This window comes from Phlebotomus papatasi, chromosome 2 (assembly GCF_024763615.1).
Source record: "Phlebotomus papatasi isolate M1 chromosome 2, Ppap_2.1, whole genome shotgun sequence".
NCBI classification, from domain to species: Eukaryota; Metazoa; Arthropoda; class Insecta; order Diptera; family Psychodidae; genus Phlebotomus; species Phlebotomus papatasi.
Genome location: NC_077223.1, coordinates 27143208 through 27160155, shown reverse-complemented (window position 1 = coordinate 27160155; position 16948 = coordinate 27143208). Strand labels below are relative to the sequence as shown.

The 16948-nt window shown below is 34.0% G+C and overlaps 1 protein-coding gene across 4 annotated transcripts in view; it reads left to right on the top strand.

Moving 5' to 3' along the window:
* Positions 1 to 16697, top strand: part of LOC129803298 (somatostatin receptor type 2-like) — a 59559-nt gene extending 42862 nt beyond the window's left edge. The window contains exons 3-6 of one of the 4 annotated variants that reach the window (XR_008751852.1): positions 2482 to 2704; positions 10536 to 10925; positions 14998 to 15332; positions 15707 to 16210. Coding sequence is in view for 2 of the 4 variants with exons in the window: in XM_055849748.1 (XP_055705723.1) it covers positions 2482 to 2704; positions 10536 to 10925; positions 14998 to 15077 (693 nt within the window). In the remaining 2 variants the exon portion in view is untranslated. Of the gene's footprint in view, positions 1 to 2481; positions 2705 to 10535; positions 10926 to 14997 lie in introns of all 4 variants that reach the window. The other 3 variants (XR_008751851.1, XM_055849748.1, XM_055849749.1) reach the window with 3 other exon arrangements.
* Positions 16698 to 16948: the final 251 nt, after the last annotated feature.

The following is a 16948-nucleotide window of genomic DNA, read 5'->3' as shown; positions in this document are numbered from 1 at the left end:
ACAGATCTACCTACTTATTTACCTCTTGGTTTACAATAATATTCGACGTGTTTTATATTATTTTAAAGATAAATAATGAAGTAGATCCCATTAGAATCCTAAACATTGGGAACAACCTATTTTAGTTATTGCTTTACGAAGTTAGTTCCGCGCAATCGTTCTTGCTTAAATTTAGGTTCATTCAGTCAATTTAAGATGGTACCTTGAATTACAAGATCAAAAAATCATTTTTATTTACTGCTTAGACTTAAATAGATAGGTAAACTGTAACTAGTTTTGGCCTTCTAATTTACGCTGCCTGCTTAAACCTTTAAGGACGATCGGGTCACCGGTGATCTAAAATTGAAATTTTTCTTACGATCATCTAAAATTGTTTTTAGCTCTAAAAAGTTAGAAAAATACAGTGGGACCTCGATAGAGTCAACCCCCGATAGAGTCAATCTCCATTAGAGTCAACAGCTATTTTTTTACTCTACGGACTCCGATAGTGTCAAGTTGGACCCAAATTGACTCCGATAGAGTCAACTTTTCTTGTATTATTGAACTAATAATATTATATGATTTTATTATGATTTTTTCGTGTGTATCAACGTAACACTTTGAACACAAGAAAAAATATTTATGTAAGGACTAGTAATTTTGTGATAAAATTCGTAGGTAATTAACCGTGTAATAATTTTCCAACAAAATAATTTTCTTTACGTGATTTTAAGCTTTTTGACCGATAGAAGGATCTTAAGATTTTTTGATTAGGTCTATGATCACAATGTAAAGAATTGTGAGCCATTATTAATTTGTAAGTGAATAATATTATGACAAAAACAAATACTATGAACTCGAATTACAAAAAACGTACAGGATGCTAGATTTTTTGAGTATAACATAGTGAAGAAACTTTTCTAAATTTATTCGAACTTTTTAAAGACCTAACTTCTTTAAAAAAATGTACATGATAAACGATCATAAAAATTACATTTCCAAAGGAAACGTGTATACTTATTTTAACTTATATTTTTAATTTAAAATATCAGTATCTCAAAAGAAAATTTGGATCAAAAACAAAAATAAGCAACAGAAAATTAAAATTTTTAAGCAAAAATCATTTTAAGCAAATTCATTAAAAAGAAATCGCCTGCGAGTATACAAATTTTCTTGATGCAAAATATCATTTCATGCGTTTTTTTCGGTCCCGAAAATGTGCATAATCCCGGGACTAAGTGTATTTACTAATAATAAAAATATTCTAAAAAAAATATTCCTTAATCTCCAACTTTTGCTTTAAAACTCGACTTTTTTGGGCTGGAAGGTATAGAATTTATAGATTAATTTAATAAAATATTCTACTATCGTGTTGAATTTATCAATGATCTGGTAAAAACATAAAATAATATCCCTTTATATCAAAATTTCACATTTTAATTAATTTTTTCGGACTCCGATAGAGTCAACGAATCCAATAGAGACAACAGGCCTGGAAATAATTGACTCTATCGAGGTCCTACTGTAATTTTATTCTGCCCCCAATTTTTGGCTCTCATCCTTAAATGCTTAAGTCAATTTCCATTATCCTGTATGATTTCCAAATGGGAGTGAAAATGTAGTTCGGTTTCTTATTAGAAAGAATTTGCACTAGATAACTGATCATAATTTATATAATCATTATCAAAGCTGCACCATGAACTTTTCACGAAGTGTGTACTTGTCAAGAGATCGGGGCTGGTTCATTTAAGCATTTAGAGATTCGTTGATTCCCTTATGCCGTCTTCAGACTAGAGGTTTAGCCCAGTTTCCGAGGGTCTCAAAACCTTACCCAGCAACCGATTTTATTTATTTTTCAAAATCTTATAGGTAATTTGACCTTAATAATCCATTTATAATTAAAATTTTTCCAAAAAATCATGCCTGATAAGGAATTAGAGGAGTTAAGCCAGATGGCAAGCCTTAGGTCTGAACCGGTTACGAATCAATGATTCCCTTTTTTTTGAATAATGTAAATTTTTTAGTAAAAATTTGGAAATGTCCAAGACATTTAAAATTATCAATATAAGTACATATTTTATATTCGTCTAGTTAATGCAGACTAGGTAGAGATGTAGAGTATATTCTGTATAAAAAATGATTTAGTGAATTTTAAATTTCATGAATTTATTATTTTCTGTACAAGTATACTCTTGTGAAATATTGTTTCCGTTAGTTCTCTTGAAATTCCTTTCGTGATACTACTCCATCTAAAAGGAATATCCTGTAAATCTCTCCTTCTCTCTTCATAATGGCACTACATTTTCAAAGGATACGAAGGTGAGATGGCTCTTATTGGATAATACCATACACAAACACTGAACAAGCACTTTTGAATTTACTACCAGTCTATTGCGTTTCTCGTATGCGTTGTAGAATAGAATTTAAGTGAACTATTGAGGGTAAAAGTTGAGAAAGTTTCAATTGTACAGGAAATGTTTTATTTCATTTATTTCTTTTCAGGTTTCTTGCATAATTGAGTGGCCAGAGGAGGATGAAGCACGCACAGGAACCACATTTACCCTTTATTCATTCATGCTGGGTTTCGCTATCCCACTGTGTTTAATCCTCAGTTTCTACTATCTTGTCATCCGGAAATTGCAGACTGTCGGCCCCAAAAGTAAGTCCAAGGAGAAGAGACGTTCCCACCGCAAAGTGACCAAATTGGTGCTGACCGTCATCACAGGTGAATGAACTGCCATTATTATCTCTGTGGTGTGACATGCGAGAATTAATTCCTCAAACCCCCAATCAGTCTTATTCTCTCTCTCAATTGTATCACCCGAAACCTCTTCACCCTCTTGTACAGCATTTCTCTGACCTCCCTCTAACAGAAAAAAATGGGAATGGAGCTGACATAGAAAGAAGGGAAAAGGCAAGAGAGAAAAATGTGATTTTCCTCGCTCAAAATCGGTTGGAGCGGATGGCTCAGAGGATGATGATGGAATCAGGGTCGAATTCATCTTGAGGGTTTCCCACGAAATCACTCTCAAATATTTCTCTTCAATTTCTGCACAATTTCCTCATGGATTTTCCTATATACTACAATAAGGCACAAATCTCCTGTCAAAATCCTCTGAGCTTTCCGATTGCGGCCAGTAATTAATACAACAATGTGGTTGCTATTGGAGGCTATCAATTCACTTAATTGAGTGCCTCTTGTGAAAAGCATGGCTTTTTTTCCGGGGTATGCTTGACCCGCTTGAACTCTATCTATCCTAAACAATGTAAGAGGCCCTTACCCTTACTTAACCTCGATTTTTCTCGTCCTCTGAATTAATTTTCTTTTATCAAAGACAGTGAAAAAAGTCGAAGCATTTTTTTCTGTTTCTTAATATAAAAAGCGATTTTGTATAAAATCTAAGTTTAAACATTATTGAACGTTATCAAATTGATAAAGTTGGCTCGATTCGGTTCTTCATTCTCACTCACGTCATCAACCTTTGAATATTGCAGTTTTAAATTTAATTCCATTCTATTTTATTCTACATATTACTAAAGTAGAATTTTTGCTTTAAGAAACGAAAGAAAAAAAATTGCGATCAAACAAAAAAAAACATAATTCGCTCGGACATCCCTGTTTCAAGCTGAAAAAGGTCCAAGATGAAAAATTGACCGGCCTAATTTTCTCCATTTCACCCGCCGAGAACAGTTTACTCGACGCGATTCTTTACCCCCAAAATTCAACTCACAATCGAATTTTCACGCATTCCGAGTTGCAAGCAGCCCCGAATTGCACGCATTTCGAGGTCATCTGTAAAGTATCTCAGCTACCATAAGCTTATCTGGGCTTATCACTGGTTTCCTTGTGAAAAAAGTATTTTAAATCCAAAGGTTTAATTAAAAGTGAATTAGCGAAAAGGCGACCCAGTTAGTGCATGCTGACTTTTTTCGGTATTATGATTATTTTATAAATTTTCTTTAAAATTTTTGATAATTTTTTTTTATAGAGAAAGTGTGCCAAATTTCGGCATAGTTGCATGCAAGCGTCAAAGTCTAAAGTTTGAAATGTAATATTTTAAATTCAAATTGATTTTTTTATTCTTTCTTCTTAAAGAGTGTTGCTTGGAACCTTGTAAAGAGTTTATCGTCTTTATTTACTCTAAAATCATTTTTAATACATTTTAAAATGAATAAAAATATAGACATAGCTTTGTGTCCTATTTCGGCCACCTTCATTCTCATAGTTTCCTGCCCTTCGGGAATTCTTCCAATATCTTTTTCACGTCATCTCGTTTGTCGAAGCTACATTTTTTGTTATTCTTTTGAATTGTATAATCTCTAGAGTGCGTAAAATCTAAAAGTCTATGGAAATTTAAAGAACTAAAAGGTGTCCGAAATTGCAAACTGGCCGGAATTTGGCACACTTACTTCAATAATTCAAAATGGCGAATTTTCCGTTCATAGGTATGCTTGGGCGAAATGTTCGCCTGGACTAGCTCTAAGACATATCCAAAAATCATTGAAAAAGCTTAGGCGAATTTTGAGAAAAATCGAAAAAACACGTTTTTAGGGAATTTAACTTATTGAGGATGTCAAATTATTCAAAAATCGGTACTTAACCGATTCATTGCCGATGAAGACCGGTGCAGCCGGGTTCGAAATTTCAATACCTTTTCAAAAAATCCAAATTTAACCAAATCGGTTGAAAAATGAGCCTTCCAAAGTACTTGACCTGTGCCCTTCAATAATTCAAAATGGCGAATTTTCCGGTCATAGGTATGTTTCGGCGAAATGTTCGCCTGGACTATTTCTAAAACATATCCGAAAATCATTGAAAAAGCTTTGGCCAATTTTGAGAAAAACCGGAAACATGTTTTTAAGGGTGGGGAGGGAATAGGGGAAAATGGGGAAAATCGTCTAGAAATAGTTTATTTTATTGGGGGTCATCGAAGACCGGAAGTTGATATCTCTTACCGTTTGACCTCTAGCTCGAGAACAAATTTAAGGTCAAGTAAAGAAAATTTCCGAAAAAATTATTCAAAATCGGTACTTAACCGGTTCATTACCGGTGTGGTCCCCGGGCGGTGGAAAATGGAAATTTTTGGGTGTGAAAAAAATCTAGGGTTTACAATGCTACAAAATTGGATGACATTCACCTTTTTACTAATCAGATATTAACGGAATATCTCTAAAAAGAAAATAAACTATATATTTTTTTGTAACTTGAGAAACAACCCAACTTAATTCACAAAAATGTAATAGTAAATCATATTGCATATTTTTTGCAATACGATTTATGTTATATTTTCTTACTATTAAAATTCTATAATTTACATATTTTATAAAAATAAAGTTCCGTATAGGGATACACAAGTATCCCTATCACAAGTTTAGTTGTAGATAATTTATATGACGCTTAACCCTTTAACGACGAGACACTTTTTACGGGCCGAAAATCAACAATAAAAATTCAACCGATAAACAAAATCAATGAAACATCTTACATCTGACTTTGGAAAATCCAACAGAGTTTGATTCGGTGCAGTTTTTACCTCTACGAACAATAGGGACAAAAATAGCTCAAAACTTTAAGTAATTTTTCTAACAATATCAATGAATAATGATTTTCGATCTAATGAAAAATATTATGTATGACAATTGTAGATTCTTTTTCCAAAATGGTTTTGCTTAAAGAAATTGGAAGTATAAAAAATAATTAAAATTATTTTTCATTATGTGAATTTAGAAAATCGTCATTTTTGAGCATTTACTATATAATAAATAGTTCGAGACTTCCAAAAAATATCGTAGATTATGCCCAGCGCACAATAACTTTTGTTTGTAAATATGTTTTCAAAATTTTCTATGAGAGTGAGCGAGATGACTAGATCTAGATCTCACTCACTCTCATTGAAATGTCAAAAACATGTTTACAAAACAAAAGTTATTGTGCGTTGGCCATTACTTCAATCTTCTACTTTGCAATTACATACAAACATAAGAAAAAAAATAACTTTAGATATTGTCAGGAAAAATTATTTTCTTTATGGAACACCGGTGTTCCAATCGTCCTTAAAGGGTTAAAATAAAAGAACGCTTTATTCCTTTATGCGGTCTACGCAATAATGTACCGCGTTATTATTACTAAGGATTTTGTAAATTTAATACACCTCGTATTGTTTGCATTAAACTAATGAATTTCAGGATTATGCGAAGCCTTTTGCTTTTTAGTTATGCTTCCTTATTGTTGCCAGAGCCGCAATTACGTTCCTCTTTGATTTGTAAATCCTTCTATGTACTCATTGTAGTTATCTTCAGATTAACATAAATTAGCAGAATCGATCAACAATCACGTTTCGCATTGGCCCAATTAAACGCCCCGTGAATTTTCCGCTGATGTTGCGTTGATATAGTTTGTGTTGGGGTCTTTGGGGGGGTTGAAAAAAATTCAATGCTGCTTGTTTATTCTCGAAAGTCAAATAAAAGTTGCTCCAACAGATGAAATTCAATATAAGAGCATGGTGAATATGGTTAGAATAGCAAATGTTATTCTTGTTAAAGTTGCAAATTTTCCTTTAATATTTAAAATAGACTGCGAAGTTCCATTTTGCGGTGGGTTAAAGGGCCCTTTCTTTCCTATAAATTCTAATCTGCAAAAGCTATATATACAGTTTTTTGACTATTCAGGTTTTTACGCCCAGGGGAAAGGTATTCGGTAAAAGGTGTTTGTTTGCATATGATAATATCAAATGCGAGAATGAACCTTTTAACTTTCCTACACCTACGGGAATTTTCCTTCGCCATGGTGAATTGATTATGCAGAGTTGAATCTCTTTCAGTCGTTTTGCGTGAATTTATTGCGTATAATTAATTTTTCCAGGCCATTATGGGGGCCAATGACTAGAAGAAGAAACATTTAAATTCACAATATGGGAATGGAAATTGAAATGAGTAATTTGCAGAATTTTTAAGTGCAAAGTTCTGTCTGCAAAAAAAGCTGAATCAATTGCGAGTGCATGAGACTTAATACGCTGATGTACAATTTCTGTATCACTGAGAACTTTCACATAAATATACCATTTCAACGAGAACACCATTAACTATTTTTTTGTTTTTATCAAAGAGAAAATGTGTATAAATTCACAGACAATTTCATTAAATAAATTTTATATTGAATTTTCCTCAACATTTTGCCACTATTTGAATCATTTGAGTTAATGGAAAAAATTTAAGCTAAAAATATAAATATTTTAAATTGAACAATATGAAAACTTTAGTAAATTAATTTATTCGCTTGTTTAATCGTATGAAATTATTCTCTCGGATATTTTATTGCCCAGCTTTATACTTATTAGTAGCTTCTAGAATATTTATATAAAGTTCTAACGACGATAACTTTTGACCTTTAAAAATCATTCTAACGAACGGATGTTGACGAAATTTAATTTATTTTCTCTTATAAAATACAAGGAATAGAATAAGTACTAAATTCCATACACATACATATCATATGCTTTAGCCATAGGATATGTGCCATTTTTGCTCTGAGCTCCACAATTATGAAACAGATATGAACATTTTATGAGGTTTTATGAATATATAAAATTTTTCTATGGTTTTCTTTATTTAAAACCATATTTCTCGGTTTATGTTAATTTAACATTTTTAGTAGATGTTGTGGAATACAACAAATATATTAGAAATTGTGCTGAATAAAATTTCACTCGTCAAGTGTTGCAATTACCCTAGTAAACATTTTGCATAAATCTGCAGTTAAATTAAAATTCGCTAGTACTTTCAGAAAGATAGAATTAGGGAATTTTTTTTTTAATTATACTCTTTTTATAAGCCAATCTTATATATGAAGTATAATTTAATTTTTAATGGGAAAACGTGGGGAATCAGACTTAAACCGATTCATAAATCTTTAAAGATGTTCAGAATCTGTAGCTTAATTCATAACAACTTCTAATGGGAATACAGAATAACATGAATTATAGCATTATAACCTGGGTTCGGATTTATTCCTTAAACTTCACACTACGTTTCGGGGATTTTTTGGGGATACCATGATCGTCAAATACATTTTCCATTTACTTGCATACCTGAAGAAGGGGACAGTCATTCCCAAATTATATTGTGAAGCCCGTAAAGAAATAAATCTGAACCTAGACCTATAGGTATTAATCCGTATTTAAATCTTCATCATGTAAAACTGATCAAACAAAGATCGAACAGGAATATAGAATTTTTCACTTAGAAAATCCATTTCTATTGATAAGTTTTAATAGAAAAATCTCATTTGGAGCAGTATCTGAAATAATAAGCTATTGAAAGATTCAAACTCATCATAAATTGAATTTTGATTAAATCAGGAGATAGAGCTGTCGCTGAATTAGTTATTCGCAAGATCTTTTTGGTGCTTACTGGTCTACTAGAGATCAAATTGATTCATAAATCACAATAGCATTCGAAAATTAAAAAAAAATCGGTACTTAACCAATTCCTTGCCGATAAAGACCGATGCAGCCGAGTTCGAAGTTGATCTTTGACATTAAATAATTCAAAATTATGAATTTTTCGGTAATAGGTATGTTTGAGAGAAATGTGAACTACCACTAAAACATATCCGAAAATTATTCAAAAAACTTGGGCCAATTTTGAGAAAAACCAAAAAAAACATAGTTTTTAGGGAATGTTAATAATAAGGGATCTAAAATTATTCAAAAATCGTTACTTAACCGGTTCATTATCAATTAAAATCAATGCATCCGGGTTCAAAATTACAATACCTTTCCAAAAAATCTAAATTGAACCAAATCGGTTGAAAAATGAGCCCTCCAACGTGGTTGATCTTCGACATCAATAATTCAAAATGGCGAATTTTCCGATCATAGATATGTTTGGGCGAAATGTTCGCCTACAATAGCTCTAAAACATATCCGAAAATCATTCGAAAAGCTTTAGCCAATAATGAGAAAAACCGAAAAAACAATTTTTTAGGGGATTTTAATTATAGGGGATGTCAAATTATTCAAAAATTGGTACTTAACCGGTTTATCACTGATGACGACCGATGCAGCCGGGTGCAAAATTACAATACCTTTCCAAATAATTCATATTAAACAAAATCGGTTGAAAAATGAACCCTCCAAAGTGGTTGACCAATATAACCTTCAATAATTCAAAATGGCGAATTTTCTGGTCATGGGTATGTTTGGGCGAAATGTTCTCCTGGACTATCTTAAAAACGTATCGTAAAATCATTAAAAAAAATCTTAAATCAATTTTGAGAAAAATCAGAAACACATGGTTTCGGAGATGTTGGAGGTAGATGGGGGTGGAAAAAATACGTCTAGAGATATTGTTTTTTTATTGGGGGTCATAGAAGACTGGAAGTCGATATCTCTTACCGTTTAAGCTCCAAGATGCTGACAAGTTGAAAAACACTTGGTTTGTGAAAACTGCTCTCTCTTGGAGTTCGAGGAGCAATAAGGACGTTACAAGTTGTTAAGTTTAGGTGGTTAAAATGAGAATCACATCAATCACAATCAAATTCTCTCAACGATGAAGTGGCGCAATTGACTTTAGAGGGATGTCTCCGGTGATTGCCAGTGAAAATGTTAGTCACCTTAAGATGAAAACACTTTTTTGGTTTTGCCCAGAGCTTTCGATCCTGATGAGGATCTTCTTCAGTGGTCAACTAAATTGTGTTTTCAGAGTCTTTCTTCACACGATCCCTAAGAAAGACTCTGGAAACACAATTTAGTTGACCACTGAAGAAGATCTCCATCAGGATCGAAAGCTCTGGGCAAAACCAAAAAAGTGTTTTCATCTTAGGGTGACTAACATTTCTACTGGCAATTACCGGAGACATCCCTTTAAAATCACACTGGATATTTGAGAATCACAAAATTTATGCTTTATTGTCAATTCATCAACCTTTTCTATTCATAAAGCAAAGATCAAGGAGAATAATTATTATTGCCATATAAATACTTAATTTTGGAAAATGTTCTAGTGTAATTAACGATATCTAATTTTCTTCTACAAGATACATGTAATTCAAACTCCAGAGAGTTTACACAACAGTTTTCTCGTTGGTAAAATTCAATCAAAACAAAGCGTTAACGTTATAAACACAATGATTGAATATAATAAATTAATTTAATTTGCTAATCACCAAAAATTTCAATTGAGTTTAACTGTAGGAAGAAATACTTTGATTAAAGTCAATAAGGAAATTGTATTTAATTTAATATCATCCTAAATTGCTGCGTATTCTCAGAATCTAGATAGAAATATAAAGTTCAAGTGTGTGGGAATGGCCCTTAGAAAGGTAAATCGTGGCTGAGAGGAAACGAGGACTTGGAAAACAAATACGGGAAAAAAACCTGAAGAAAGAGTCCAATTGTGTGATTTATCTGCCATCAATTTAGCTGGAAAATTGTATTTGTCAGTCAAATGTCGGATTTAGCGAGAATGGACTGATGGGGTTTTGCGGGAAATGAAAGTATTAAACTTTCGCGTTTGCAAACGTTTTTTTTTTATCATCTTATTTCTTTTCTGAGCAGCTTATGTTGGTTGCTGGCTACCCTACTGGGTGCTTCAAATCTCTATGATTTACTCCCCACCGGTTGTCTGCAAGTCTCGTTTGGAAATCACAATTTTTGTCCTCGTGGGATGTCTGGGATACTCAAATTCCGCCATGAATCCCATCCTGTACGCCTTTCTCAGTGACAACTTCAAGAAAAGCTTCTTAAAGGCGTGCACCTGTGCGGCAGCTAAAACTGCCAACGCCCAGCTTCAAATTGAAAACAGCTTTTTTGCCAAATTCGGAAGGAGTCGCAATAGCGTTCTGGAGCGTCTGGGATCAACATCTCGTGGAGCTGCCACAACACAGACTCATCAAGCACCCCATAAAAAGGACAACAGAGCTGGAAGTATTCAACAGTCACCGCCAGGTAATTTTGGAAATATTTTGGACTTTGGAATAATAATACCAAATTAGATTTTGCTCTAACAGATCTTTTTTTATGAATTTACTAAAGTTTTTAAGTTGCTATCTTTCAATAATTAGGGGAAAGTGCTCTCCCTTCGAACGTTCATGCCTTCGAATAATGTGAATTTCTTTTGTTTTTCGTAAGAGATTTACACAAAATTATCACGGAATTATCAACAATTGATGATAATCCAACTAATATTTAATAGAAATGTGTAAGTCTGTTAGAAAAACTAAAAGAAAATTCACATTATTCGAAGGCAAGAACGTTCGAAAGGACAGTACTTTCCCCTATTCACATTAATTTAATTCTAAGTTTTTTTTTAATTTCGTAAAGTTAAGTTCCTAATATCGATAAGACCAATATTACCACTACTCTTCCTTTCGTGATATAGAAAACCTTCCTTTTCTATTTTCTCAATTATTCTTCCTCTATTTCATCGATCGAGCTCAAATTTTAGCATGTTATAGATGGGCCTCAGAGTTTACGATAAAAAAAACCTTAAGCTCATCAAGCCCGCCCCCTTCCGAATCTCCTAATCCGAGCTAAAAGGGGTCCAATTTTTTTCCTTAAAGGAGTTCTAACTTTAAAAATTCGTAAAATCACTGTTAGCGGTCCTATTTATTAGAAAGAAAATTTGACAATTTTCTAAGTTAATTTACTCCGGCCCTATGACATGGATCAGGCTGAAATTTTAGTATGTTACAGTAGACTCTCTCTCAATCGGGAATATGGGGCAAAATGTCATCCAGTTTAGCGATAGAATTGAGCGTCAAAGCCTTTGTAAATTCCACAAAAATTATAAAGAATCACGATAAAATAGGAAGAACTACAGCGAATTTGAGCGAATTATCTTCATAATTCAACGTGAAAATTGTCAACAAAATTTGTCACCCGATTGAAAAAGAGCCGATTGAGTGAGAGTCTACTGTATATACCTGCACATCATATCTATCAAACGAAAAAAATAGGTGCTCTGACACCACAGACCTAAGCTTTAAGGGGTCAAGGTTTAAAATTCACAGCCCTATATCTTCGATTCTATAATTGAACATTTAGCCCTAATTTTTAAATCCCTACTTTAATCCGATTTTGATGATTTTAAGTAGTATCGGTAGGTTATAAACTGTTTTCTTGTTTTCTTTATTTTTCAAAGAATAACATTAATCTTGGCTTCTAGGACTTGGCATAGTTCACAATTGCTGTGCCATTAAGGTGCAATGGTTCAACCAGCAATGGACTATATTCCTGAATGAATCAGAAGTATTTCGGGCCTTCTGGATCCCGTTTCAACGCTGAAGTATCAGACCACCCTTTTCAAAGAATAAATATTAGCTTTATTTTTTTTTAAAGAAAAACCGATAAAAAGTAAGTTCAAATTTCCTTTGAAATTTTGGAACTCTTCCAAACGCTTTCTCTGTTTAAAATTCATCTTTAATACATTTCTACAACAAGTTCTTCAGAGACATATTCAAACGAACTTGCTTGGTGGGGACATTAGGTGAAAATACGAATTTAAAATCGTAAAAAAATGTTCTGTTTTTATATGTTTAAAAATCTAATTTATATCCAATCTTGGTATAAAAACCTAGCGTAATTTCTTAAGCTGAAAGTTCGCTAGAGCCAACCGAGAAGACTTTTCTATGAAGAAAATCCACGAAAATTTATGAGACATTCTGTAAAAGAAGCTCTTTAGAGTTTCAGCAGCTTTTTAAACACAAAATTTCACTAAAAGCTCCTCTAAAACTACATAGTTTTCTTTTAGGAATGGATCAAAACTTTCCACAAAATCCTTAAAAAATCTATTTTAGGCTTTTTTATATTAGATTTTGTGCAGGTTCTTTAGAAAAAATCACCATATATATACATATATTAATTTTTAAGCCAAATTGTATACAAGGGGTTATTCATTCATTCATTTTCAACCGCTTATCCCTATTGTGGTCGCGGGCCCATGACATGCAAATGGCGGAGGATCGACGATCCTCCGCCACTTCAGGAAGGTGTTTGGGTTCGATCAAAAGGCGTTCAAAGGCAAGATCCTGAATTTGATTCAGCCACCTTGTCCTAGGTCTACCTCTATGTCGACGCCTTCTCTCAATGGATTGCAGCTTTTTTGGGGAATCTTTTTCTATCCATGCGCTGAACATGTCCATATCATCGAAGTTGTGATCTCTCAACCCGAAGAAGCAGCTCCTCGACTCTTAGTTCCTCACGAACGGCCACATACATTCCTCACTCGATCTCGGAGAGTGATTCCCTTAACCGCCCGAAGGTACCTTATCTCGGCAGCTTGTAATTCATTCGGGGTTATTCATAAACAATTAAAATGGTTTAAGTTCCCGGTTGCCCGCAAAAATAATGTATATGGGTTTCCTGAAGCCCCGTGAGTTTCCTGCAAAATATATGGATTCCCCGGATTCGCCGTGAGTTCCCTAAAAATGTATGAATTCCCCGGATTCCCCGAGAGTCCCCTGAAAAATGTATGGCTCCTCGGGTTCCTCATGAGTTTCCTGAAAAATGCATAGGTTCCCTGGATTTCTCGAGAGTTCCCTAAAAAATGTATGGGTTCCCCAAGAGTTTCCTAAAAAATTTATGTGTACCCCGGGTTCCCATGAATTCTCTGAAAAAAAAAAATGTATGGGTTCCCCGTGAATTCCCTAAAAAATGTATTGATTCCCTGGATTTCACGAAAGTTCACTGAAAACTATATGGATTCCCCGGATTTCTCGACCCAGAAAGCACATGAGTTCCCTGGGTTCACTGTGAGTTCCCTGACAAATGTATTGGTTTCCCGGATTCCCCGAGAGTTCCCTGAAAAGTGTATGGGTTCTTCAGTTTCCTCGAAAGTTTTCTGACAAATGTATGGGTTCCCCGAGAGTTCCCTTAAAAATGTTATGTGTTTCCCGGGTTCCTCAAGAGTTTCCTGAAAAATTTATAAGTTCCACGGTTACCCCAAGAGTTCCCTGAAAAATGTTTGGGTTCCCGGGTTCCTCGAGAGTTCCCTAAAAAGTGTATGGATTCCCCGAGAGTTCCCTGAAAAATATATGGGTTCCTCGAGAGTCCCCTGAAAAATGCATGGGTTCCCCGTGAATTCCCTAAAAAATGTATTGATTCCCTGGATTTCACGAGAGTTCACTGAAAACTGTATGGATTCCCCGGATTCCCCGTGAGTTCACTAAAAAATGTATGAGTTTCACAGATTCTCCTTTTGACATGCGCAATTATTGTAACGCGTACCCTGCGCACTTAATGTGTTGCTCCTGGCTTACACAACCTGTGAAAGAGATTTTCCACCGTTTTGCTCTGGAGGTTGGTCACCAACACTAAGACGGCGGTGGACGCTTGTTGTTACTCTCTTTTTCTTATACTACCACACTTTGCTTTCAAGAGATTTGTGTCTCAAAGGTCAAATGTTATAATAAATAAAATAAATAAATTAAAAAAAAAAAAAATTTTCCTGAAAAATGTATGGGTTCCCAGGGTTGTTAAGAAAGTTCCCTAAAAAATGCATGGATTCTCCGGGTTCCCCGTGAATTCCTTAAAAAATGTATAGATTCCCTGGATTTCCCGAGAGTTCCTTGAAAAATGAATGGGTTCCCCGGATTCCCAGGGTTCCCAAGAGAATTCCCTGAAAAAAAAATGCATGAGCTCCCCGGGTTACCCGGGAATTCTCAGGGTTCTCCGGGAGTTCCCCGGTTCCCCTTGTGTTTTCTGAGTTTCCCGTGGGTTCCCTGGCAAGATTGGCTTGAGTTCCCCAAAATGAGTTACCCCTTGAAATACAATGATTTTGGGCTCTACAAAAAATTCTTAAAATTCAACAGATTCAACAAAAGACTTTTCAAGTCAGTAAAGGCCCCTTTTTGAATTAAAATCCTAGAGGTCTTTAAATTATTTTTAGTTTAGTTTTTTTCTATTTAATCAATATCGTGGGGAGGGACAACGGCTCCTCCTTTCGTCTCACTGGCCATGCCCTTGGTTGTAACATGGTTACATGCATTCCTTGATCTGCATTATATCCCTCTTCTTGCAGGGTACGAAGAGGCGTGCGAAGAGCTACAGACATCGAGCACAGTGCCGAGAGTCACGCCAGTTCTGAACACAGATCTCTAAGGAGGACTCTCGAGTTCCCACCGATTTATTCAGCCAGACACTGTCCACAGACCACATCAAAAGTATTCAATTGACTTCCTTTTTTTCTGTCCAGAAGGAGGGAGTCATCATTTTTGCTACTGATAGATTTCGCAGGAACTTTCATAAATTATATAGGAATTCTCTGCCAGGAGAAATTTTTTGATGGTGAAGTAAAAAGGCGTACACGTTAGCTCATAAGGATTTCTAATAGTCAGTTTTTATTTGTTACACAACGTAAGTCTAAATATTCATTAGTAACTATCTAACATACCAATTTCAAGTAAACATATTATTGTGTATAAAGTCGCTCTGGGATTTGACAGAGAAATTGAGGTGATTTTGGGAATGGAATGGAAGTGACTGCGGAAAGGGACAAGGTGTAACTTGAGGTAATCCTGTGAGTTGGGGGACGCACAAAACTAAAGGCCAAAGTGTCAGAATCAGAACTATACAAATAGAGATGATGAAACTAATTAATCAGAGGGAATTTTCACATGACATTCAAATATTTCTTGCTCTTCCTTTATTCAGTCTCTCAAGATTATTCAATTTTTCTCCTTTTAGTTTTTCCTTTTCAAATTGAATCTTTTGGAATTTTTTTTCTGCAGAAACACGCTGAATTACAACGAATAGCATTACTATTCATTTTTTCTTCTCTCTTGTCTTCAATTGAATCATCTCTATTGCTGCAAAAAAATTATCTGGTGGTAAGAAGAGGAGGAATGTCTAGAAAGAAAAATTGCGGGGTTTTTTGTAATGAGGAAAAAAATTGCATTATTTACTATCTTCTGCAATATTCTTAGACCTCTATAAATTATGAACATCATTGCCCTTTCTAAATTGATTACATTTGTCAATGTACATGTTTGAAAAACAATTATACAGAGTATTATTATTAAAACAAAAAAAGAAAAAAAAGTGACGAAGTCTCTTGGAGAGCATGTGAATAGAGTTTTCTCTATTCTCATTTAACTTATTAAAATAATATATATTTTAAGGATGGATAATTTTAAGGATGTTGACAGAGAATGAAATAAAATATCAAATTTTTTCCTTTATGTCAACGTTTAATCTATGGATGGAAGAAAAGAATAATGATGATTTTAGAGAAAGATAAAGTTGTTCTTTCTGTCTATTCTACCCCATTTTATTCTTATTTTGCCATACTCCAAAAGTCCCTAAAGTACACTGACTTTAAACCCGTATTTATTATTTCTTTTTTAAACTCTTTTTCTCTATAATAGTATTTTCCTCATTTCTAACTTTGTTGGGCACATCGAGGGTAAAGAAGTCTGAAGAAAAGCTTGCCAAATTTGCATTTTGCAACTGCATTGGAATACTTAATGCTTTTGTAATGAAAAATTTTAAGTGACATGAAATAAGTCGTTATGCTTCAATCAAATGAAGACATGGAGACTGTTTCTTTAATGCCTTTTCAGATCGATGTCAGACAAAAATCTTCAAATAAGCCTTAAAATTGAAAAAAAAAATTAAAAACAACTTTCCTTTTATAAGAAATTTAAGGAATAAAGCGTGTCCACGATAAGATTGTTCCCAAGAATAATGCTTTAAAAATGAAGTCTACATAATATTTAAAAAGAGAAAAATATTTTTATTGTGGATTTATTAGATATATTAGATTTTTTATTCAAGTATTTCATTGGTAAAATCTGGAATCTTCTTCTTGAGTCCTCCCATCAGGGTCTGTACAAGATCATCATCGCGGTTCTTGGTTGTTTCATTCCATTTTTTTTGAAGTCCTCGATGTTCTCGACGCGTTTAGCCTTCTTCTTCAGATTGTATTTGATAATAGTCTAATATGTTTCAATGAGTCCCGGTCAAAATCCCGA